The sequence below is a fragment of the Caretta caretta genome, chromosome 24 (assembly GCF_965140235.1).
Source record: "Caretta caretta isolate rCarCar2 chromosome 24, rCarCar1.hap1, whole genome shotgun sequence".
Taxonomy (NCBI): Eukaryota; Metazoa; Chordata; order Testudines; family Cheloniidae; genus Caretta; species Caretta caretta.
The window spans coordinates 11,157,587-11,183,104 of NC_134229.1; the positions used below are offsets into that span (position 1 = coordinate 11,157,587).

Genomic DNA, 25,518 nt, shown 5'->3' on the forward strand with positions numbered 1-25,518 from the left:
TAATCTAGTAATTTGCTCAAGGTCAGGCAGCGAGTGAGAGCTGGGAATTGAACCCAGGAGTCCTGGTGCCCCTCCCGAGCAAGGGACTCCTGAGTTCCATGCCCAGCTCTGGGAGCGAGTCTGACAGAAAGGAGTGCGGGGAGGGGGCACCAGGACTCCTGGGTTCAATTCCCAGCTCTCACTCGGTGCTTGACCTTGAACAAGTTACACAGCTCCATTTCCGCGCTGCACAGGGCCGACAACCCGGCCCAGAGCGCAGGGGCTGGGGGGTTGGTTCACCGCAGCGCTGGGGAGCCCCGGGGAGCTAGAGGGGCGCCCCGTTGGTAGATGGGGGCTGCACAGGGGCGGTTAGAGGGTGTCTGCCCTCGGGGCTGCCTGCACAGAGGAGATCGGCGGGTTCTGGGCGGTGCCAAGAAGCAGGAAGGAAGCGGAGGCGCAGAGGGACCCTGCGCGGGCTGGAAAAGCCCCTGCGGTGCTCTCCGTCTCCGCTCGGCCGCCTCCTGCGGAGCCGGGCCGGGGCGCCCCAGCCAGGGGCTGGTACCCAAGGGTTATGTAACTGCGACAGCCGCTCCCGGAGCCCCCCAGCTGGGTCGCTCCGGAGCTTGAGCTCCCGGGAGCCCGAGGGCTGTGCTGGGGGCAGCCCGGCCGCAGCCCAGGGGAAGGGATCCCGTGCGGGGACAGGGCACGGCCACAGCCCGGGAATGGGGGCTCGGGCCGTCTATGGAGAGGGGAGTGGGGAGGGCTGACCCAGCCGAGAGGCAACTGCCTGGGCAGCCCCCCTCCGTTCCCCCCCTCCCGCTGCCCGGGCGCAGCCGCTCCCTCCCATCCCCAGCCCCCTTCCCCCACCTGCCTGGACACAGCCCCCCACCTCACAGTTCTCAGCCTCTCCCCAGCTGCCCGGACACAGCCCCCCCCCCAGTTCTCAGCCTCTCCCCAGCTGCCTGGACACAGCCCAGACCCCCCCCCCCCAGCTGTCTGGACACAGCCCAGACCCCCTGTCCACCCCCATGAGCTTCTTGGACACAGCCCAGACCCCTGCCCACCCCCATGAGCTGCCTGGACACAACTCAGACCCCCCGCCCACCCCCCAGCTACCTGGACGCAGCGCAGCCCCCTCTCGGTCCCCAGCCCCCCTTCCTCCCGGCTCCTGTTTTCTCTCGGCCCGCCTTAGCCTAGTTTGGAAATGCAGCAGAGCGCTGCGCTCCCCCATTGGCTGCCCGGGGCTGTCAGTCGGGCGCCGCGCGGGGTCCGGCCATATGCTATAAAGGCGGCGAGGTCTCAGCCGGCTCTAGACCCGCGGAGCCGCGATCGTCGCGCAGCGTCTCCGCCAGGCCCGCCCCGCGCAGCGCCATGAGCCAGGTGAGGGTCTGGGCCGGGCGATGGGCGGAGGGGCTGCAGGGAACCCGGGGGACCCTCTGCCCCCCAACGGGCACCCGCGCTCAGCTCCGTGGGTTGGCTCGAGAGATGCTGGCGTCGGGGGCTGGTGACCCCTTCACCCCTGGCTGGTCGAGGGGGTGGGGGAGCCGCTTCCAGAGGGCTGGGCCCCCCGGCTCAGCCCCGACCCCCTTAGCATCACCATCAATGAGCCCTGGGGCTCTGGCCCCACCATTGGAGACAGGATCCTCCCTAGCTGGTGTCTCTGCCCCCTTGCAGGGGCTGAGTGTGCCCTAGGGGGAATAGAGGTGGGCACTGGGGGGTGGCTGGCCCCAGGTCTTCCCTACCTGGTGACAGTGAAGCCCTGGGGAAAGGCTGCTGATCATATGGCTGGACGTGGAGCAGTCAGAAACCGGCTGGGCAGAGGGCAGCCCTTCTGAGACCCTGGGGTGCCCCTCCCATCACTGCCTGGGCTCTGTCCCCTGATGGATGAGTCCCTGTGGGTGGCTGGGGGCCAGGGGAATCCAGCACCCAAAGCCTGCTGTGTCCCGAGTCCACCTGCCTGACTAGGCAACGCTGCATGTGGTGGGGATGCAAGGGGGGAGGTGACCTCCCATCCCAGCTACACCCTCGGCAGGTAACGCCCCTCCCCCACCTACACAGCGGCAAGTGTGATTAGTGGTATCCTGGCGACCGGAGTGCTTGGTCCAGGTGGAGCCGGCCCTGGGCTCTGTGTGCATGGCTCTCGTGCTCAATGTGAAAGTCCTGCTGGTCCCAGGCTTGGTCACTCTTGGGACAGCTCCACTCCAGCTTAAGTCGAAGTTTAGCACCAGCCCGGAGCTGCTGGGGATGCCCTGGCACCCTAACCTGGACCCACCCCAGCTGGGCTCTCCCAGCCGCAGCTGAACACTGCTGGGCTGACACTTGTTGGGGGGTGAACATAAGGCTGACGTCACTCTGCAGGGCTCCCTTGAGGGCAGTAACTGCAGAGGCAGCCCTGGGCTGGCCGGCCTCCGCCCTGCGACGCTGTCCTGCCAGCGCCAGGCGAGGGGCAGGTAAATGTGCAGGTGATAGGAAGATACAGAGAGAGGGGTCTTGATGGGGCACGGGGCTCCCTCCCCTGGGGAGGCGAGAGCAGGTGGGCAGTGCTCAGGATCCCTGCATCCTGTCCTAGGGGCAGAGGAGGCTTCTGTCTGCATGGCTCATACAGCCCTGGGCAGCAAGTGCAGCCAGTTAGTGCCAGTGGTTTTGGGAGCCGTCATGACCCAGGCACAGCCGGAGGGCCTGGCAAAGAGCACCCTGCAGTGACACCGGGTCTCCGGGGCCCTGAATGGAAGCGGGTCTGAGTCTGTTCCTGGCTCTGTTCTAAGAGCTTCTCCATGTGGAGATGAGGCAACAAAACACAAAGTGAGAGTTCCAGGCTGTGGTGCGTCTCTAAAGGGAGACCATCAGAGGAAGGGATAGGGATGGACAGATGAAGAGAGAGACATGCACCTGGAGTGCAAGCCCCAGGGTTGGGCTTTCTGACCCAGCTCTGCCCGTTGGCATGGAACCCCCAGAAGCTCTTTGCAGACAAGGTGTCACGGAGTCCCTGGGCGATGCTCTGGAACTGCTCCCCATGAAGCCAGTCAGGACTCTGGGGCAGTCGCCTTCCTGTGAGCAGCCTGTCTTCACGACACAAAGCTCACACAGCTTCCACCTTCCTGGGTCTGACCTTGGAGCATTCAGCATCCTCTGCCCCTCCGTGCGCTTCCCACAGCGAGTCCGCTCAGGCGGGGCTCCTGGGGAAGCCAGAGGCTCCTGCACCCCAACTTTGCAGTCAGACTCTCAGCCAGCCAGTAAAACAGAGGTTTATTAGACGGCAGGAACATGGTCTAAAACAAAGCTTGTAAGTGCAGAGAACAGGACCCCTCAGCTGGGTCCATTATGGGGGGCAGCTAGCCAGACAACCACGTCTGCACTTCACTCCATGTCCCAGACAGCCCCAGACTGAAACTCCCTCCAGCCCCTCCTCCTCTGAGCTTTCCCCTTTCCTGGGCCAGGAGGTCACCTGATTCCTTTGTTCTCCAACCCTTTAGCTCTCACCTTGCAGGGGGGAAGGGCCCAGGCCATCAGTTGACAGGAAACAGGGTGTCAGCCATTGTCTGTGTCCAGACCCCTGCACCCACCTGCTCTCTAGGGCTCTGCAATGATCATACACCGTTACCCCACCACCTAGATACTTAAGAACTGCCTAGGGGAAACTGAGGCACCCCCACACTATTCAGAGGAAACATTAAGAACAGTCTCCCTTCGTCACACAAGGGTATTAAGTTTTTCCTATAGGAAGCTTGTGCAGGGTCCTGCTGAAGTCAAGTTGCAGCTTTGAGCCTGTGGGGTGATGCAGAGGTGGAACGAAGTGTGGCTGCAGTGTGGATCCCCCTGGGCCTCATAGCATGTGGGGCAGAGGGTGGCTGCTTGGCTGATTCTCTGGTGCCAAAGTCTGCCTGACCCACTTGCACTACCTGACCCCAATGCGCCAGGCTCTCCTTCACCAGCTGCCTGCTCCAGCCCCACTAGCAACAGCTCCTCAAGTGGCCACAGGCTGCTTCCCGGCTGTGTGTTCACCAAATCCCAGGTACCTGTCGCTGTAAAGGAGGGAGCAGCACAACGGCGCCTCCTGGGGGACGGAGCACTCCTGCCTCTGACAGCTGGCTAGAAAAAAACAGGGGTGTCCCAAAATGCCTGGATCCCTCCAGGCTGACCCTGGGGCCGGTCCCTGCATGGTCATGCAGCAGGGAGGGGCTCAAGCAAGGGTTGTTAGGACACCTGGGTTCTCTGTCCCTTGCACTGTGTGAGCTCCCTTGCTGGGCTGCTCCTTCTCTGCTGGGGGGTGGGGCGCGATGCCTCCCTGCAAGCTGAAGCTTTGCCCAAGAAACTCTGACTCCCCGCCATGCCCTGCATGGCAGGTGCTGTGGGTGGGCAGCAAGTTCACTCTCTTCCTCCTGTGTCTCAGGGGTTTTCTTTCATGTGTTGGCCACAGGGACTTCCCAGCTGCCTGTACGTGCGCCCTGCCTGTGAGCTGTGCGGCACAGTGAGACGGGCCCAGAGCGCCACCACCCTGCTCCAAAAGCCCAGGCCCTGACGTCTGAGCAGGAGAATCCCCATCAACCATTAGCAGTGCAGAGCTGGTGACCTGGGTTGGCAGGGCTGAGCCCATCTAAGAGAGGGCAGTGGTAACATGTGCAGGAGCTGGCATTGCTCAAGGGGAGGCCCTGGCAGTGGGGGGGTGTGTGGTGAGGGAGAGGTGTGTGTGCATGGGGGGGGTGAGGGCACTGGAGGGCTGGGTTTGGAGCAATTGCCTATGTAGGTCTCCCAATCACAGAGATCCCCCTGATCAGAGGCCCCAGTCACATGATACGTCTCCTGGCTACAGATGGGCTCCAGCTCTGACCCCAGCAATTCCAGCTCCTCCCACTCCCTGCTACAGGGCAGACACCCCCTCCCTCACAGATGGGATGCTCCCCCCCTCCCCCCCAACGCTAACCTGCTGATCCCTGGGTTGCTCAGAGCATGGTCCCCACGGCTTGATGGGTGAACCCTGCCATACCATGTGCCTCCTGGCCCCACTTGCTTCTGGACCACAGCTGCTCTGATCACAGCCACAGCCCTGAAGGGAACAGGTGGGGCCTCCCTCCTCCTGTCTGAGGCAGTGTGTGTCTGGGGGAGCTGCTGCTCTGGGATGGCGCAAGGAGGAAGAACATAAGAACGGCCACACTGGGTCAAACTAAAGGTCCATCTAGCCCAGTATCCGGTCTTACGGCAGTGGCCAATGCCAGATGCCTCAAAGGGGATGAACAGAACAGGTAATCATCAAGTGATCCATCCCCTGTCATCCATTCCCAGCTTCTGGCAAACAGAGGCTAGGGATACCATCCCTGCCCATCCTGGCTAATAATCATTGATGGACCTATCCTCCAGGAACTTACCTAGTTCTTTTTTGAACCCTGTTTGAATGCCATGTTCCTCCGCAGCTCACCTGTTCTGCCCCATTAACTGCTCTGCCATGGCTGAGCCAGCAGCCTTCATTGGAGGAGCCCACGGGGCTGTGGGTTGGGATTGAGGGGCACTGGTAGAGCTGGGGGTGTAGAGTCCCAGGCTAGGCACTGTGGGTCAGGAGTGTGGGGCAGTGGCAGAGAAGGAGGTGTGGAAGGCAAGCAGAGTGGGGCTGAGGGTTGGGATTACGGGCCAGCGGTGGAGCTTGCCCGGTGCCTCCTGCCCCCTTTGTGGCTCAGCTCAGCCGCCTCCATAGGTGCCAAAGCTGCCATAAGCTGTGGGAGACCCAGTGCAGGGAAGCACAGCATGTGCCTGGGGCTCTGAGCGGCTCCCCATGGGCCTGAGTGTCGCTCCCTCAGAGGAGTCTCGCACTCTGGCTGTGATTGGCTCATTCTTCCCCTGTGGTGGTGTCCCTGGTTCTGAGGGGTTGTCTGTCCTCTCCCCTATGGACTCTCCAGGATGGGCACACCCATAGGCTTGCTCCTATACCGCGAGTGCTGGCAGGCACTTGCTGGGACAGAGGGAAGAGAATCTCCCAACTGTCCCAGCTATTTGGGGAAAGTTCTGAGCTGACCTCCAGGGGTGAAGCAGCCTGAGACGTGGGGCCAACTGGATTCAATGGTTCCAGCCTTGAGCTCTGTGGCTGGGGCCGGTCTCTCTCCTGCTGGCCGAGTTGCTGACGATGCAGCCCTGGTGCTGCCTGGGCCTCGGCGTGGCGTTGAAGACGTGCCGGGAATGGATCCAGTAACGGCTCTGCCAGCTTGCATCGGGCTGAGTCTGGGGCGATGGGTGTCTCTGAACTCGAAGCCTGAGGACTTCACTTTGGTGGGCCTGAAGTGGCATGTATCTGGGTCTGGCCATGGATGGAATCAGAACCATCCCTTGTGTGTCATAGGCCCTGCACCACTTGCTGCTGCCAGAGATGCTCCCTTGGCTCCTGTTGGGACAGCAGGACAGGCGCTCCGTCACTGCCACTGTATGAAGTTCTGACTGGCTCTAAGTGGCCTAGTGACCACGCTGGGTGGCTGGGGCAGTGTTACAGCACTGACAAGGGGGCCTTTGGGTGGGATGCTACGTCCCAACAGCTCTGTCCATACTGTAGCACCATGGGCACGCAGCTGCCTCTGTGGTGGAGCAGCCAAGAAGTGCATAGCAACAGCCCAGCAGTGTGGGGCCGGGGGGTGGGGTGGGGGGAAGGATGTTGTGCAGAGCCCCTGCTCGTGCCCCGGGGATCCAGCTGACATGTGTGGAGGGCAGGCAGGGCTGGTCTGAAGGGCTGGCTGAGCAGGAACTGTAGTGTTGGGAGCTGGCAGAGCAGCAGGGAATGGCTCCGGATCCAGTGCTGAGATTCAGACTCCAGTGCCCGGTGCCCCCCAGCACTGGTGGGCTCTCCAGGCTTCACAGGGCATGTGGGGGGAGGGGGCTGCCCATACAGGCCCTGGTGAGAGGAGTGGCGGGGGCCCCAGGTGTTACCTACTGGAGCCCATCTCCATGGCAACCAGCACATGCACAGTTGCTGTCTCCCCCCATGCTGGGCTCACAAAGGGGGTTCAAAGGCTCCCCCAACACTGCCAGCCACTGCTGCTCCCACACCACCTTCCTCCTCGTTTGGGGTGGTGTCCTGCATGCTGATCAGCACTGGTCTCTCTTGGGGCTGTCACTGGAGAGACACTGTACAGACATTGTCCCCTGCCCCACCCCTTACGCTGCCCCCTGCTGGGAAAGGCTGGGACTGGCATAGCCTGGAGCCCCCCCCGCCAGCACTCCTGCCCTGCTCCCTGCAGTACCCCATGAACAGGGATGAAAAGCCCTTGGCAAGCCCTTGCTCATCCTGGCTAGCTGTGGTCAAGCCCTGTTCAGATCAGGAAGGGAGGGAATGTCGTCTCACGATTAGGGCAAGAGCATGGTGCTTGGGGCTCCTGAGGCCCATTTCTAGCTGTGGGCTGATGTTGGCTGGCAAGTCTGTTCCCATTGCCCCTGGCTGAGGGCTCAGAACTTCTCTGTGGTGTGCGGTCACCAGCCAGGGGCTGGTGCCGAAGGGGGTTTGTAGTGGGCCTGGGCAGGGGGTTAGACAAGCGAGGTAAGACGCTGCCTGTTGCAGGATGTGAGCCCCTGGCATGAGCCCACTGGCCCTGGCTCAGCCCTGCAGCACCCAGTCTGGCAAGGGTGCAATAGGAGGGCATTGTGGGGTGCCCAAAGCCAGTGCCCCTCCTGTCTGCCAGGGCAATACCCCTTCTGCATGCTCTGCTGGGCACAAGGCATTTGTAGGCAATGGCACTCTGCTTTGTCGAAGCAGGTGCGTAGCGAGTTCTCCTCTGGTTCAAGTGGCAGGGCCTGGGCTTTGGAGCAGGGGCCAGGGCCCTGATGGTGTGAGCATCAGTGATGGGCAGCTGCAAACTCCGGGGCGGGGGCTTCCTGTTCCCAGGCCCTGCCTGCGGGGGAGGCTGCCTGGACAGACTCAGCTCTCCCCCAGCAGGGGCTGCTGTAGGGGGTGGGGCAGGAGCACTGGTCATGTGGGGAGCTCCTGGCTACTCCAGGCCTAGCAGAGCTCACTGCATGCCTGGTGTAGTAGGCGCACTGGGAAGCACACAGCTGTCTTTAATCACCTAGAACAAATGGCTCCAGACAACGGTTCTGTGACTGAGCTGAGTCTGAGATGGAAAATCCCAGGCAGGTAGCAGAGCATGTCCCCAGCGCAGGGGAAGCCGGCTGTGCTGCACGTGGGGGGGAGGGGGGACTGGCAGCCTCTAACTGCAGCAATCCGTCATGCGGAAAAATACATCTGAGCTGGGAGCACCTGGGGGCAGCGCTGCGAGGCTGATCCGGGCCAGGGGAGGTGAAACCCGGCCCAGTGAGTGACAGGTTGGAGTGGGGCGGGAGGGGGAAGCTAGGGGGATAATGAAGAGCCAGCCATGCAGTGCTGGGATCCTGGAGTGGGGAGCCAGGTGCTGGGGTGGGGGGTTGGTTATCTGTCAGCAGCTGGCAGCCTGGTGCGCTCTGGCTTTTAGGGTAATTAGGAAGCCTGTCCTGGGAGGGGGGATTTTCTCATGCTGAGCGGCTTATTGGTCGAGCTTCCCCAGCCTGCAGGGAGCAATGGGCATGGTGCCCAGGGGGAGGAGGCTGACACCCCTGCATCTCCAGGTCTGGGCTCTCCGCTGTGCTCGTCAGCAGAGCGGAGGGACCCCTGCCCCATCCCTCTTGGCCTCCCCTTCTCCCTGGGACTGTTTGTCTTGGATGCTGCATCCACCGTGCCACGCATGGGCCCTTTTCCCATATAAGGGCAGCTTTGATGTCTGGACCCTGGGGCCGTGTCAGGGCAGGCTTCAGAGCTGGGCAAAGGGTTGTTACAGTCGTTCGGCCCTTACATGTGCTCACAGCAGCTCAGGGCTCTGCGACTTCCATCAGGGTTGGACCCCTTTTTCTGGGGCAGCCCAGGTACGCTGCCGAGGGGGGCTCTTATGCCCCAGAGCAGCATCGCTGACTCCTCTGCTCGTCCCGCCTCTGGCTAGCCTACCCAGCTCAGCTGCGCTTCTCCAGGGCTGGCTCTGCCTCCGAGGTTCTCCGTTACAGGCCAAGCTCCTGCCCTTTCCCTGTGGGCTACTGAGGCAAGTCCCTGGGAACTAGGCTGAGCACTGGGTCTGCTTGGGCTCATCTCACGTGGTCACGGGGCGAACCAACCCCCGCCGCCCCGGGCATGGGGAAAATTCTGCACTGGATCCATCCATGCCGTGGGGGGCTGGGCTGGGGGCTGCAGGGCAGCAGGGCTCATGTGCCACAGGTTTCAGGGCAGGGGTAGCCAGTGGTCAGGAAGGGGGTTTCGCCAAGGGATAGCAATGCATGTGGCGCACGGTGCCCATCTCTGGGACCACTGGTCTGTGGCACCTGTGGCCGGCAGTGTTCTCCAATGGATACAGCACCACATGGGCATGTGGGAGACCTGGGCCTTCAGTGTGACCTGGGGCAGCGCCTTCCCCACTGTCTCAGCTGTATCACGGGAGGGGAACGGCCCCAGGTCTGTTTAGTCTATTGGCCTCTGAGCTCTTCAGCACAGGGACAGGCTCTTGCTGGGTGTTTGTGCAGGGCCTGGTATCCTGAGAGGCCCTGATCTTGGCAGGTGGGGTGTCTCGTGCCTTGGGGCACCCACAGCTAGGGCAGGGGTGTGTCTGTGTGATGCCAGGGGGGACCCTGGTCTCAGTCGGGGGGGCTGTGCGTAGCACAGTAATATACCTGGATGGCCCCACACGATGCCCCTGTATTGCTCAGGCCCCTCTGGGGTGAGAGGCGCTCCAGTTAGCGCTAACAGGTGTGGTCCCTTAGCTCAGGTAGCTGCAGAGCCTTGCTGGGATCCCCACAGCTGCCCAGGCAGGGCTGTTGCTGCCAGTGGGGGCCCATTGGGGCTCTGCTGCTCCACGACCCCCTGGCCAGGGGTAAGAGCCCCATGCAGACCCCACCCTGCTCTCTGGCAGGACCAGGAGCAGCGAATGCACAGCAGCCCGGCCTGCGGGGAGGGCTCCAGTGCCACCTAGTGCTGGGGTGCAGCTGCCCCCCGCGCTGGGCCGTGGGGCAGGGGAGTGGAGTCGAGCCCCAGGCTGTGCAGAGGTTGATAGTTATCTCAGCAAGGGGCTGCGTGAGTAATGGGAGTCTGTCACAGGCAACAAAGAGCTGGTTTGCTGCACGGAGCTGCCAGCTTGTGCCCCGGGGAGAGTCACAATGGAGTGGAACCAAACTCCTTCATGAGCGCTTTCTGGGGCGGGGGGAGAGGACATGCCCTGAAAACAAAGGGGAGCCACTCTCTCCCTCAACTCATGGGAGAAGGCAGCAGCACCCACCCCTCCCTGCAGAGGGCACTGCGGGGAGCAGTGTAGACTTTTGCGTTCAGTGACGGTAATGTAGGGACCCTAGTGCCACTCTGGGGAGCTGAAAGGGGGATGGGCAGGCTCCCAGGGGTGCACAGGGCAGGTTTAAGCACTCTTAGAAATCAGAGGGTCGCTGTGATGTCAGTGCTGCCAAGAGCAAGGCTGGGTGGGGGGGTGGATCAACAGCCAGAGACGGACCTCCTGACACGTGACTGGGTATGTGACCAAAGCTGTGTGGGGCAGGTGGGAGCCGGGCTTCTAATGAGATCAAAGCCAATAGAGAGATCGCTAAGCGGGTTAGAAATGAGCCTGGTGAATGGAGCCGGAGAGGGGGATGGGGAGCGGGGCCTGGCCCTGCATGCGGAGCCCGAGCACTGGGCTCCAGGCAGAGCAGTGGGGGAGAGGGTACCCCTCCCCACAGCCTCACCCATAGCCCCAGCCTTCCCCTGGGACAGGGTGCCAGGACTCCGGCTAATCCCCGTCCTCATTTCACCTCCCACCCTTCCAGCCCTGGTCCTGCAAGCGGTTCGGTCCCAGGCAGGGCAGCCCTGTCAGCCACAAGGGAGGGGCGGGATGGATCCTTCCCCAGCCTTTAGTGAGGGGGATGAGCTGCAGACAGAGGCAGCCTGCCCTGGGGCATCTCCCTCCACTGTGAGCCCCTCTCCCTGCACCAGGGGTGGCTCCCCCCACTCTGACCATGTGGGCCATGTGCCCCCCACTCTTCTCCCTGCCCAGGTGCAGCTCCCCCAGCCCTGACCCTGTGTGCTGCACGCAGGGCTGTGCTCTGACTCTGCCTCCACTGGCATTTGCACAGTGGGAGTTAACAGCTTCATTTATCATAACCCCCCCCCCCCAGGGGAGCAATAAACAACCAGCTGCTGTAGCCACACAGCATCCTGCGGGGGGGGGGGGGGGGAAGAGGCCCAGGCTGCAGCATCCCATCCTGGGGCTGGGCTGGGGGCACTGAAGCATCCCATCCTGGGGCGCGGGGCGGGGCCAGGGGGCTGCAACATCAGGTCCTGGGAGGAGGGCAGTGACCAGGCTGGTAAACACAGTGCAAGCAGCTTGGGGCCCTAGCAGGAGAAGCTTGTGTCTGATGTAGGGCAGGGCAGGAGCCCAGGTCTCAGGCAGAGTGGGAGATGCCCCCAGGGAAGGGGAGGCCCACAGCCCCAGGCTACTGCTGCCCGCTGCTCTTGGGCATGGCTGTGGATCATGTCCCTGCCGATTTGGTCTCCTCTCTCTCCATCAGTCCCCGGCAGCTCTCTCTGCTCACACCCCACCCATCCCTGTCCCTCTGCTCCAGAGACTCTGGATCCCAGGGCCCAGCTCCATGGCCCCATTCGGTGTCAGGGGGAGGGGCTGCCATATAGGCCCCTAGGAGCAGCAACAGGGCCTCCCTGCCTCCAGGGATGGTAGCCAGGGTGGCCGGCTGGGGGCCACTGTTCTCCTGCCTCTGGCCTCACCCAGTGCCTCCTGTGGGGATTGGGAGAGAGCCCCTCACTGAGGTGCATGGGACCATCCACTCTTTCTGGCTCTGTCACTGGTGTTATGTACCCCAGGGAAGCTGTTTTTGTGAATGGTGTGTGTGTGTGTGTGTGCGTGCAGGGCTGGTGCAAGGAGATTTCATGCCCTAGGCGAAACTTCCACATTGCACCGCCCCCCCCCCCCCCACCTCACTGCCCTGGGGCAGCTCTCCCCACCGCCCCCTCCCCTCGGCTCAGGAGCTGCCGCCGCCCCCTCCCTTCGGCCTGGGGAGCCGTGTGCAGCAGCTCCCTGCCACAGCTCACTTCTGCTCTGCCTCCTCCCTGAGCACGCTCCACTTCTCCCACCTCGCAGCGCCAATCAGCTGTTTGGCGCGCAAGCCTGGGAGGGAGAGAAGCAGAGTGGGGCAGTGCTCAGGGGAGGAGGAGGAGCAGAGGTGAGCTGGGGCAGGAAGCGGTTCCCCTGGGCGCCACCCCACCCCAGTACTTGCTGCAGGCGGCCCTCCCCGCGCCCCCTTGACCCAGCTCACCTCTCCTCCACCTCCACCACCACCAACCACTTGGTTCCCTAGGTGACCGCCTAGTTCACACCGGCCCTGTATGTGTGTGTGAGTCTCTTGGCAGTGGGGCCACCTCCTCCCCAGAACTTTCCACACAGGGTGGATGGGGGAACGCAGTAGAAGTAACATACCTGGACCTCAGAAGGGCTGGTGACAGTCCCACGTGATATTCTCAGAAGTAAACGGGAGAAATGTGGGCTCGGTGGAACTACCATTAAGTGGATACATAATTGGTTAAGCGACTGCAAACAAAGCACAGCTATTACTGGAATGGTGTCAGATGGGAGGGAGCTCTCAAGCGGGGTTCCACAGGGGTCTGTTCTGGATCTGGTGTTTAACATCTGTATTAATGACCTGGTTGTAGGAATACAGAGCACACTGATCAAATTTGCAGATGAGACAAAGCTGGCAGGGGTGGCAAACGCTTATGAGGCTAGAGCTAAAATGCAGAGGGATCTTGATAAATTGGAGAACTGGGCTATAGACAAGAGAATGAAATATAACAAAGACCAATGTCAGGTGTTACACTTAGGGAAGGAAAACCAAATGCACAAATACAGCCTGGGGGATGCCTGGCTTGGCAGCAGCACTGCTGAGCAGGATCTGAGAGTTGTGGTGGTGGATCACAAATTCAACATGAGTCAACAATGCGATGCTGTTGCAAAAAAAGCAAATGTAATTTTAGTTTGCGTTAACAGAAGCAAAGCCTGCAAGTCACGGGAAGTGATAGAACTGCTCGACTCCGCGCTGGTTAGGCCTCTACTGGAGTAGTGAGTCCAGTTTTGAGTTGGTCACCCCTGTATAGAAAGGATGTAGAAAAGCTGGCAAGGATCCAGAGGCAAGCGACAAAGATGATCAGAGGGAGGGAATGCAGGCCATCTGAGCAAAGACTGAAGGAACTGGGTATGTTTAGTTTGGAAAAGGAGATTAAGGGGGAATATGATAGAGGCATTCAAATACTTGAAAGGCTGTCATAAAAAAGATGGAGAAAATTTGCTCTCTTGTCACGGAGGGCAGGACAAGAGGCAATGGGTTAAAACTATAGCATAGCAGATTTAGATGAAATCTCAGGGGAAAACTTCCTAATGGTAAGAACAGTAGTGCAGTGGTTTTCAACCTTTTTTCATTTGTGGACCCCTAAAATATTTTGATTGGAGGTACAGCCGCCTTTGGAAATCTCAGGCATAGTCTGCAGTCGCCCGGGGGCTGTAGACCACAGGTTGAAAACCACTGGTGTAAACCACCCAAGACAGATGGCTCCAGTCACCTTTTGGAAACCTCCAGTGAAGGAGTTTCCATGACTTCCACAGGCAGTCTGTTCTGTTGTCCTAGTGCAGTGGTTTTCAACCTGTGGTCTGCAGACTATGTTGGAGATGTCCAAAGGGGGCCGTACCTCCATTCAAAAACCCCTGGTTTATCTCATTGTGGGGCCTCAGGAGCCCAGCTGCAGCCCAGGGCCCCTGTCCCATTCCCACCTTCACAACTGGCTGCCTCACCAGAGAGGGCGAGGCCTGGGGAGACCAGATCACTTTTGGGCTGAGGCAGGTTGGTGGAAAGCAGGGTGGGGGGAAAGCCTGGCCCTGCTGCTTGCCCTGGGGATAGCAGAGCCCCCCACTCCAGTGCTGCAGGCAGAAGGGGTCATGGGTCAAGCCTTGCATCCACCGCCCAGCCCCAGGTGGGTCCTTGGGGTGTCTGGGCTTCTCCTCTCCTGCTGCCGCCCAGGCTGGGTGATGGGTTGATTCTCCCTGGCTGGGGTTTGCAGTGGAAGCTGTCTCACTGGGCACTGAGCTGCTCATCCCTGGTGGTGGGGATCTAGTTCCCCCAACGCATATCCCTCCCGGACATCATGCTGTTGGCACTCACTCTCAGGGGAGCCAGGAGCTGGGGCACTGGTGGAGGGGCTGGTTACTCAGTGGGATCCAGATTTCTGGCCATTGGCGTTGACCAGGAGCCGAACTCTACAGCACACCACGTGGGTAGAGGCAGAGAGCTGCAGGTTACTGGGGAGTGCTGGGCCCTGTGCTGGCTAGACTAGGGCCGAGGATTCAGCAGAAGCCGAGGGAGGGAGAAATGGCCCACTCTCCGTTAGCTCCACAGAGTGCAGATCAGGCCCATCTTTGTCCCCAGCAGTGCCATAACACTCTGGCTGACCACATGGGCCATGCGTGGGGGAGGAAGCACAGAAAGGCTGAGCTGGGGCCTAGAGCCCTGCTGGGACTGCTCTCTCCAAGCCAAGCCGTAGGGAGCCTCTGTGTCGTGCCACAGGCTGGGAGCCAGAGGACCATGTTTAATGTGTAATGAAAGAAGGGCCGGGGCTCAAGCATTTTTTTTTTTTTTTTAACTTTCATACCTGACGTAGTAAGCCCAGAGGTGCCAGGGCTATGAACTGCCAAGCCCAGAGGTGATGTGGCTAAGCCCTGGCACAAATTAAGCACTGGGCACAGGGTCTGTCTGGGTCCAGCAGCATCCGTGGAAGATCCATGGTGCAGCTGATATCCCTGCCAGCGCACATCCTGAAGCACTCTGCCTGGGGCAAGGCCTGAACAGCAGCCACTAAAATTAGACAGTTTTAAAGCAGCAGGGTCCAGATAATTTGCATCCAAGAGTTTTCAAAGAGCTGGCTGAGGAACTCACTGGACTGTTAATGCTGATTTTCAGTAAGTCTTGGAGCACTGGGGAAATTCCAGACGACTGGAAGAAAGCTAATGTGCCAGTTTTTAAAAAGGGCAAATAGGATGACCCAAATAATTATAGGCCTGACAGCAATCCTCAGCAACATGCTGGAGTGGCTGATACCCAGACTCCGTTAATAAAGAACTGAAGGAGGGTAATGTAATTAATGCAAATCAACATGGGTTTATATAAAATAGACCCTGTTAAACTAAGTGGATACCTTTTTTTGATGAGATTATAAATTTGGTTGATCAAGGTAACAGTGTTGATGTATAGACTTTGGTAAGGCTTTTCTCTTGGTACCACTCAACATTTTGATTAAAAAACTAGAAGGATATAAAAGTAACATGGCACATATTAATGGATTAAAAGCTGGCTACCTGATAGGTCTCCAAATGTAACTGTCAATGGGGAATTCTCATTGTGCAGGGGTGTTTCCAGTTGGGTCCTGCAGGGATCAGTTGTTGGCCCTGCACTATTTAACATCTGGAGTAAAACATAAAATCACCACTGATAAAATCTGCAGATGACACAACAATTGTGGGAGTGGTAAATAATAAAGAGGGTGGGTCACTGATACAGAGTGATCTGGGTTTTGGTTGGTAAACTGGGCACAAACAATGTGTTTTTAATATGGTTAAATGTGCACATCTAGGAGAAGAAATGTAGCCATACTTACAGAATGGGGGAATGCTGGGAAGCAGGGACTCTGCCCAAGATTTGGGGGTTGTGGTGGATAATCAGCTGAGCATGAGCTCCAGGTGGGACGCTGGCCAAGAGAGCGAAAGCGATCATGGGGTGCATAATGGGAATCTCGAAAGGAGCAGAGAGGTGATTTTATCTCTGTCTTTGGCACTGGTGCAACCGCTGCTGGAATCCTGTGTCCAGTTCTGGTGTCTCTAATTCAAGGAGGGGTGTTGATAAATGGGAGAGGGCTCAGAGAAGAGCCACGAGAATGATTAAAGGAATAGAAAACGGGCCTTATAGTGACAGTCTCAAGGAACTCGATCTATTTAGCTTAACAAAGAGAAGGTTAGGGGGTGAGTTGATCAGTCTAGAAGTACCTGCATGGGGAACAAACATTTGACAATGGGCTCTTCAGTCTAGCCAAGGAAGGTCTAACACTGAAATGGCTGGAAGTTAAGCTAGACCAATCCGGACTGGAAGGAACGGTAATTAACCATTGGAACAAGTGACTGAGGGTTGCAGTGGATTCTCTGTCACTGGTCAGTTTAAAATCGAGATGGGATGTTTCTCTAACAGCTCTGCTCTAGGAATTAGCTGGGGGCAGGTCTCTGGCCTGGGTTACCCGGGGGTTAGACTAGATGAACACAATGATCCCTTCTGGAATGCATGACAGGTCTCTGCAGGACTCCTGGGAGTTGCTGTTGAGGCGTGTAGTGGGCAGAGCTGCCTCCCTGGCTGAGCCCCTAGGATCCCAACTGCCTGCCAGATGGAGCAGTCGGGGGGGGGGGGGAGGAGGGGAGGCGCGAGTGTGCTATATAACAGAGTTTCACATAAAAAGAAAAGGAGGACTTGTGGCACCTTAGAGACTAACCAATTTATTTGAGTGTAAGCTTTCGTGAGCTACAGCTCACTTCATCAGATGGAGGTGACTGACTCAATGTGCCCCCTACCGGCACAGCCAGGGGACGCTCCTGGCTGGGACTGGCTCAGTGTGCTCCCTACCGGCACAGCCAGGGGGCGCTCCTGGCTGGGACTGGCTCAGTGTGCTCCCTACCGGCACAGCCAGGGGGCGCTCCTGGCTGGGACTGGCTCAGTGCGCCCTCTACTGCCACAGCTGGGACTGTCTCCCCGCTACCTGCCTGGCCTGGAGGATGCTGCCTATTGGTCCCGCTATTCGAGTGGCTGCGTATGGGGAGCTGATGGGCCAGGTCCCAGTTTGCACCTCAGCTGCACAGTATGTCCGGCTGCTGGGTGTGCGCAGACTCTGCTGCTTGGGCAAGCCAGCAGGGTCCTCCAGACACGCGTGGGGTGAGGCCCTCCATGACCAGGACTGCTAGAAGATTATCACAGCAGAGGCAGGGAGCTCTCAGGTTCTGATTAGAAAACACAGAGACAGGGGTGGCCCCCACAGGCTGTGATCCATGGTCCCCTCCCCGCCTGTGCCAGTCCCTCTTTGCTGGCTGCATGATCCACGCCCCCTCTCCAACAGCTGTTACCCCAAGCCCCCTGGTGTGGGCTGCTGGCAGGCAGCCATGGCAGCTGTGTGCCAGGGCGGGTAGTGCCAGGGTGCCGGAGAGCCTGGCTGTGCACAGTATGTGCTAACAGGCGCCTTCTCTCCTCTTGCAGCTCCGCTCCAATGAGTCCCCAGCCCCCAGCCAGGCTCCCGGCAGCGAGGAGAAAGGTGAGTGAAGACGCCGCCCTGCCGCAGCTCATGGGGGGGTTGGCGGAGAGCTTGCCGCTGTGCCCAGGCCCCGGGAGGAGCAGGGGGGCAGTGTGGTGTATGAACAACTTACATCCAGCGCTAGTTACTATGCGCCCTCTCCCATTCCTGGGTCCATGTCGCTGGCACCATGGCTGGGCGTCACCTTGACTGCTCTATGCCGGTGTGTCCACGTCAGGGACTGGCCCAGGGCACCTAGCTGGGGACAGAACCGGTTTCATTTCAGGGGAGCAGCTGTTCGAGGTCAGGCCTCCAAAACCTATCAGCCCTGCGGTCACCTGGGCGCTGAGAAGCACTGGGCAGAAGTTAACCGCCCTTGGGGGTGAGATGATGCCCCGCCCTTGTAAAGTGCAGGCCTTGGCAGGGCTTAGAAACTCACTGGTAGGACTCTGCCCTGGCACAGACCCCATAAGTGGATGTAACAATCTGGTGGCTTCCCCCGGGGCAGGGCTCTGACAAATGCTTTCTCCAAGACTAAGGAAATTCCCAGAGTAACAACTTTGGAGCTGTGCTTGGACCCATCCAGCTCCACGTGGGAGTCGTCTTGCCCTCCTTCCCGTGCCATGGTGTCCCTCAGCGCAGCTCAGCGCTGCACGGCTGCCACTGGATGCAATGTCCCCACACCACGGCATGTGCAGCCAAACTGCATAGACCCACACAGGCTTTCAGCTCCTCTGGCTGCTCCCATCCCTCAAGCCCTGTGCCCCAGCGGGTGTGTGACGGGTTGGGTTACAGAAACCCCCTTAAGAATTGCCACCTGGTGGGCTGAGACTACCTCTGAGCCCATTTTCCCTCTGGCAGCTTGGGACTTCAGTGCCCTGCCTGTTTGAGCTAGACCCGCTAGCCTGCTGCACACCCAGACCCAGGTCTGAACCATATCCCCAAACAGCTGCAGGCTTAACTGAAAACAGCTTAAGAAGTGTTCCTGTCTCTAACTCTCAGATGTCCAACTCCCAGTGGGGTCCAAACCCCAAATAAATCTGTTTTACCCTGTATAAAGCTTATTCAGGGTAAACTCTTAAATTGTTTGCCCTCTATAACACTGAGAGAGAGATATGCACAGCTGTTTGCCCCCCTCCCCTGGTATGAATACATACTCTGGGTTAATTCATAAGTAAAAAGTGATTTTATTAAATACAAAAAGTAGGATTTAAGTGGTTCCAAGTGATAACAGACAGAACAAAGTGAATTACCAAGCAAAATAAAATAAAACACACAAGTCTAAGCCTAGTACAGTAAGAAAACTGAATACAGATAAAACCTCACCCACAGATGTTTCAATCAGCTTCTATCACAGACTGGACGCCTTCCTAGTCTGAGAACAATCCTTTCCCCTGACAGTCTTTGTTCCAGCTCAGGAGGTAGCTAGGGGATTTCTCCTGGCTGCAGCCCCCTTTATTCTGTTCTACTCCCTTATATATCCTTTGCATAAGGCAGGAATCCTTTTTCCCTCTCTGGGTTCCCACTCCTCCTTCTCAATGGAAAAGCACCAGGTTAAAGATGGATTCCAGTTCAGGTGACATGATCACATGGCACTGCGAGACCCCAAAGCCTTCATTCCTCAGAGCCTGACTCACAGGAAGGCCTGCCTGCAACCAGAGCCATCCAGTCAATTGTCCTGATTGATGGGAGCCATCGAGATTCCAAACCACCGTTAATGGCCCACCCTTTGCATAATTACAATAGGGCATCAGTTATGTTTCATATTTCTAGTTTCAGATACAAAAAGATACATACACACAAATAGGATGACCACACTCAGTGGATTATAAGCTTTGTAATGAGACCTTACAAGAGACCTTTTGCATGAAACATATTCCAGTTACATTATATTCACACTCATTAGCATATTTTCATAAAATCATATAGAGTGCAATGTCACAGCGTGTTTCCAGAGGCAGGGCTCAGGGGATCCAATACAGCAGAAAGAGGGACACCCCCCTGCAAACACCCCAGGACTCTCATCTGATTGGCCTGGGGCAAAGCTGGTTTGAAAGAGGAAGCTAATTCCCAGCGTAGTTGTGCAGGGACTCCCGTTCCCTGGGGGGAGACAGAGCTGCCCCTGGCTTCCCCAGCCCGCGTCTGCAGGGGGCCAGCGAGCAGCTCCCCATGGTGCGGCAGCAGGACAGGGATCAGCTGGTCTTACTGCTCTCTCATCTAAGCCAGCCAAGTCACTGCCCCTCACCAGCCCTGCCCGGGCGTTGGTACTGGTGGCATGAGAGCTCAGCAGAGCATGGCCCTGCCCTTCATGGCACGTGCCTAGCAGATCCAACCATGGGGCAAAGGGGCAGAGTCGTCCCCTCCCCCTGACTCCGTGCACTTGCCTTGGGGAACATTGAGTCCATTTGCCATCCAGTGGGCACATGCTGTAGGTTGGCACCAGCGCAGCCTCCCTGCCAGCTGCACCCGGCTTGGACTGGAGGCAGGCACAGGCGGGATGGAAAGGGGGGACTTACAGCCCCGGGTCTCCCCTGGTTTTCTTTCACCCTAGGGAAGAACGCTCTTTCCTGGCTGCAGCCTCTGAGTGCTGGAGCTGCCCCACCACCGTTGCACCTCGTTAAGTGCTTGGCACTAACGAGGGGCACGCAGAATGCCAAGCCTGACCCGGGCCCTCAGCGCCGCACAGGGAAATCGCTGTGACGAGCACATGACCATTGAGGGAAAAATTGGTGGGTGCTCTGCACCCACTGGCAGTCAAGCTCCCCTACCCTCCCTACTCCACCCCACCTCCGCCTCCTCCCCTGAGTGCGCCAGGTCCCCACTCCTCTGCCTACCTCCCAGCGCTTGCCGCCGCCAAACAGCTGTTTTGCAGTGTAACAAGCTCCAAGAGGGAGGGGGGAGGAGTGGGAATGCGGAGCGCTCAGGGGAGGAGGTGGGGCCAGGGTGGGGATTTGGGGAAGGAATCCAATAGGGGCAGGGAGGGAGCGGAGTTGGGGCAGGGACTTTGGGGAAGGGGCTGGAATGGGGGCAGGGCAGGGGTGGGAGGGGGCGGGGTTGAGCCAGGGGCAGAGTGGGATCGAACTCCCACCAACGCCAGTAGAAGTCGGCGCCTATGTGTGGGGCATGTAGCTGCCATTTTTGCACTCTCTCTCCTCTCTGTGCCAGCCTGCAGCATGCCCTCCCCCACATACCATGGGGAGCTGCCCCCAGCGTCCCTTCACCCGGCCTGCATGCCACGCCATCCCTGGCTGCTGGGGCCATGGCTGTGTCCTGGGTCCCCGCTGGGCCTCTCCCCTACACATCCAGGAGCCTGGGAGGGGGACACTGCCCACGCCCTCTGGGCACAGGCAGCTGCTGGAAAAGGTTGGGTTGGGAGACTGGAGTGCCTCTCCTGGGGGACAATGAGAACGGCCATACTGGATGACACCGTGGTCCATCTAGCCCAGTTTCCTGTCTGTACACATGGCCAGTACCAGAGCTTCAGGGGGTATGCACAGAACAGGGCAATTATTGAGTGATCCACCCCATCTTCCCCTTCTGGCAGTCAGGGGGTTGGGTTGCCCCAAGCAAAGGGTTGTGTCCCTGACCGTGTGGGCTTCTAGCCATTGATGGACTTATCCTCCAGGATCTTAGCCAGTTCTTTTTGAAGTCCAGCTATACTTCTGGCTGTCACAACATCCCCTGGCAATGAGTTCCACAGGTTAGTTGTGTGTTGTTCCCTCGTTTGTATAAAACCTTCTGCCTGTTCATTGTGTGAGGGAGTAAAATAACACTTCCCTAGAGAGCAGTCAGATTTTATAAACTCTATCAGGTCCCCCTTAGTTGTCTCTTTACTGAGCTGAACAGGTGAACAGGCTAATCTTTGTAGTCTCTCCTCAGCTGGAAACCGTTCCAGACCCTTGGTCACCTTTGCTGCCCTTCTCTGAACCTTTCCCAGTTGCACTATTTCCTTGTGGAGATGGGGTGACTGGAACTGGACACAGTATTCAAGTGTGGGGACCCCCTGGATTGCTGTAGTGGCGTTCTGATATTTTCTGTCCCTTTTCTAGAGAGACAAGGGGGCTGAGGTAATATCTGTTGTTGGACCCACTGCTGCTGGGGAGAGAGGAAAGCCGAGCTCCTAGGACCTTTCCCAGCCCTGAAGAAGAGCTCTGTGGAGCTGGCAGCTTGTCTCTTTCGCCAGCAGAAGTGGGTGCAAGAAAAGCTATCACCTGGCCCACGCTGCCTCTCTAACTTCCTGGGAGCAGCCTGGCTGCGGTAGGTCCCAACCTCCCTAGCCACGGGAATGCTGCTGCACGTGGAGTGGACATTTCCAGAGAACTGTCTGAGGGGATGCCAAGACCTCGTTTGGGGATGGAAGTAGCTAATTTAGACCCCGCCAGTGTATACGTTGACTTTCCCAATGTGCATTACTTGGCATTCATCAGCATTAACTGAGCAAAATCAAGGATGCTGATAGGGGAGGCAAAGCCCATGGGACTGGGGTGGGGTACTTTCTATTGCACCCAGAGTTTTGGGGGACCCTGGGCAGTGGGGGGCTGGTCCTGTGGGGGCTGGATGCTGGCAGGAGTTGCAAGCTAGCACCCCCTGCTGCCCTGAGCGGTGTGGGCCCCTGCGGAGTCGCAGGGGTGACTGCCAGCTGGTTCTCCCTGCAGCCAAAGCCGGGAACGCCAAGAAGGTGGAGGAGGAGGAGGAGGAGATAGACATCGACCTGAACGCTCCCGAGACTGAGAAGGCCGCGCTTGCTATCCAGGGCAAGTTCCGCCGCTTCCAGAAACGGAAAAAGGACCCCAGCCCCTGAGCAGCTCTCCTGCCCCATCCCCACAGTCCCCCATGCCCCCTCTGCCAGCACAGCCCCGTGTTTGCTCGCTCCTGCCCAGCCCAGTGTGGGCTGTTGGTATTTTGCACGTTCTATGTACCTGGTTTCGGGGGACGAGGGGTTCCCCAGACCCAGCTGCACCCACATGCCAAGCTCCTGTCTGGGAAAGCAGGGCATCCTCTTATAGCCATGATGTCGGCACAGCAGGATCCTGGTGCCATCCTCACAAAGCCATGAAGGGGCCATGGGCCCTAGGATGGACAGTGCCTCTTGGGGGCCTCGGGCCGGAGGCCAGCATGGGGGCAGCCCTGGGAGAGTCCTGGGCTGGAATTCAGCACCAGTCAGGCGTAACTGCCCATCAGCCCAGGCCAATCCGACTGCTGGCATGATGGGGTCTGCTCTTGAGCACCCACCATCCTAAGCGGCTTCCCATCAACCCCGGCCCATTCCCCAGGGACCCTGACCAGGACAGTCAGAGGCCCAGGGCCAGATGGGGGGCAGGGCTGCAGAGCCAAGGAGAGGGTCAGGAAGGGGTCCAGAGCCAGGCAGGGGGAGGAGAAGGGCCCTAAAGCCAAATGGGGGCGGGTATCAGAGCCAAGTGGGGAGAGTGGGCCCAGGACCACGAGGGCAGGCAAGGCTGGTGGGGGAACAGGGCCTATGGCCAGGCCAGGAGGGGGAAGGGCCCTAGGCTATGGGGAGTGCTGCAGGGTGCCCCCAATCCCATGAGACTAGGCCTGACTTGCAGCTAAACAGGTCAGGCCCCACCCAATTTCCGGGGTCCCTCTGGGGTCAGGCAGGGGAGGGGGTCTGGGGCCAGGATTGGGGAGCGGGACAAGGTCACCTTTCCCTCCAGGATTTTCTTAGGCAGCATGGGGGCCGGAGGCAGCTGGTGACCCCTCCCCTGGGCTGGTGTTGCCTGGGGCCATGGACAGAGGTGGGGGGGGGGGGGGGAAGGAGGGAATATCCAGGCCCTGTGGGGGAACAGGAGCCAGGGTTTGATCTGTTCCGGTCGGGTGGGGAGCTCCTGTTCTGAGCCCCACGTAGCGAGCACAGGGTGTGTTGGCGCCCGGCTCCCTGGAGAACCCTCTCGCGATGCGAACAATGGGGACTCCCCCCCACCCTGACTGGGAACAATGGAAACCCCTCCCCCACTATAAACAAGGGGGACCCCCCCGACTGGGAACAGTGGAGACCCCCATCCTCCACTGCGAACAATGGCGACCCCCTGTCCCCCAATGAGAACAATGGGAAACCCCCACCCCCCCTGGGAACAATGGGGACTCCCTTCCCCTCCCCAACTGGGAACAATGGAGACCCCTCCTCTCCTACTGTGAACAATGGGGACTCCCCCCTGAGTGGGAACAATGGAGACCCCTCTCCCCCATTGAGAAAAATGGGGACTCCCCACCCTGGACTGGGAAGAATGCAGCCCCCTGCCCCCACCGCGAACAATGGGGACCCTTCCTCCCCCACTGCAAACTGTGGGGACTCCCACCTTGAGCACAGTGGGTGTGGCTGGGTGCCAAGGTGTGGGGAGGGAGGGCCCTGGGGGCACTAGGGATTGGGGAGAGGCCGCCAGCGGGGCACAGCTGTGAGCAAGAGGCAGTAGCAGAAGGTGGCTGGGATTGACGGGAGATGAGGGCTGGGTAGGGAGAAAGGAATGAGTGAGCCAGAGCCGGAGGGGGTGGCATTCCCCAGGGGGGATAGCAGAGGGGAGCTCCAGGGACTGGGAGCCCATGGTGCGCCCCCCCACCCCCCCAAAAAAATTAAGAGAGGCACCAAGTCCCTCCCAGCCTAGGCAGGAACCCTAGGGGCTCCCCTCTCTCCCTTCCAGGGCCCCAGTCCATGCAGCATCTCAGCTGCTTGTCCCCCTCCACCCATGCCCTTCTCAAGCCTTGGGCTGACACCGTCCCACCGCTGTGCCCCCTGCTGCTGGCACAGCCACCCCAGCACTGTAAGCCCTCGGCGTTCCCCAGCATTGAATTCAACCCGCCTCCACCCCAGCCCACCGGGAGCTGCAGCCCGAGCACCAGGGAGCGCCGTGCAGCTGTGAGCGATCGGAGGGGCCAGGCTGCACCATGCCCTGGCCGCAGCGCTGCGGGGAGAGCTCCTGCCTGGGGAGACGATGTGGCCCGCAGTGCGGACACAGCTGCTGCGAGGACTGGCTCTTTTAGCATGTTTACGTAATAAAACGCCTGGGAACAGTGGCCTGCCCGGCGTGTGCTTCGTGTGGTGCTGGGGCTGGCTCAGACAGGCCGGGCAGTGGCAGGGTGCAGCGCCTGGGCCAGCCGGATTGTCCTGGCCATGCTGGGACCCCAGCAAGGGGCCCAGTCGCTGCTGGTCTGGGCTGTGGCCATGCAAAGTAAAACCCACAGGTGGACCCGGGCTCTGGATGGGACCCAGCCACCGAGGGGACGTCAACACCACAAAACCCCTGCGGTGGTGGCGGGTCTCAGAGCCCAGCCTGGGGCTCGCGCTAGGCCACTGACACTGGTATAGACTCTGCCGCTCTGTCTGGAGCACCCCCTTCGCCATGGGGCACAGAGCCCGAGCGCCACCCTGCCGGGCACAGCTACCCTGCCAGCTTAAGTGCCCTAGCGCGAGCCCAGCAGCAGAGCCAGGCGCTCAGAGGCGCCGCTGCCGGGTGGGTTTTGTTGCCAAGTAGACGTCCCCCTAGCGACCAGGGGCACCGTGTCCCCAGAACCACCCAGCCTCGGGCCACGCAACCCAGGGCTGAACAGACCCCTCGGTGCTGCCTGTAGCGGTGCTCTGCTGCCATGGCCCAGGGCCACACTCCCAGCTCTCTGGGGCCGGGCGCACCCCTCCGCATTGGTTCCTGGGGCACGGCCCACCTGTGTCGCGCTGCAGGCCCGTCGCCTGAGCTAGGCACAGGGTGGCCCAGGGCCCTTCGCCCGGCTGGGCAGGCAGCCCTGGGACATTGCGCATGCTGAGGGTTTCTCTGGCCTGTGGGCAGACGAGCCCCACAGTCCCATCGTCCCTGGGGTGTAGCAGCTGGGACGAGCATCTCTGCTCTTATGACGGGGCTGTCGCCACACCAGGACTGATGTGCCGCATAGCGCACGCACAACGCCCACAAGCCTGTGCGGGGGAGCCAGGTGCCCCTGTAGGGAGGCTGAGCCCCAGCATGGTGCACCTGTGGAGGGCAATGGTTTGAACTAGCTGTGCTGTGAGCACTGTGTTACCCCAGTGCACCAAAGGGGAAACTGAGGCACAGACCGGGACAGTCACAGAAGCTGCCCTGGGCCATGCAACTCCTGGCCCGTGCTCTTGCTCCTCATGGGATTAACATCCAAGCTCCTACTTCCTTATCCTCCAAACATGTCGCAGGAGCTGCCTGCCTGACATGGTGTCA

At 59.6% G+C, this 25,518-nt stretch overlaps 1 protein-coding gene across 1 annotated transcript; it reads left to right on the forward strand.

Moving 5' to 3' along the window:
- Window positions 1-1,115: 1,115 nt before the first annotated feature.
- PCP4L1 (Purkinje cell protein 4 like 1) lies at window positions 1,116-24,352 on the forward strand. Its single transcript, XM_048828930.2, has 3 exons — window positions 1,116-1,359; window positions 17,293-17,347; window positions 21,982-24,352. Exons 1-3 carry the CDS (start codon window positions 1,351-1,353, stop codon window positions 22,125-22,127), a joined length of 210 nt encoding a protein of 69 aa, XP_048684887.1. The 5' UTR covers window positions 1,116-1,350; the 3' UTR covers window positions 22,128-24,352.
- The last annotated feature ends 1,166 nt before the right edge of the window (window positions 24,353-25,518 follow it).

What these genes read in the sequence shown, in the direction of transcription:
- PCP4L1 (XM_048828930.2), top strand. An exon ending in TCCCGGCAGCGAGGAGAAAG is followed by an intron (nt 17,348 to 21,981) that starts GTGAGTGAAGAC and finishes TTCTCCCTGCAG; the next exon opens with CCAAAGCCGGGAACGCCAAG.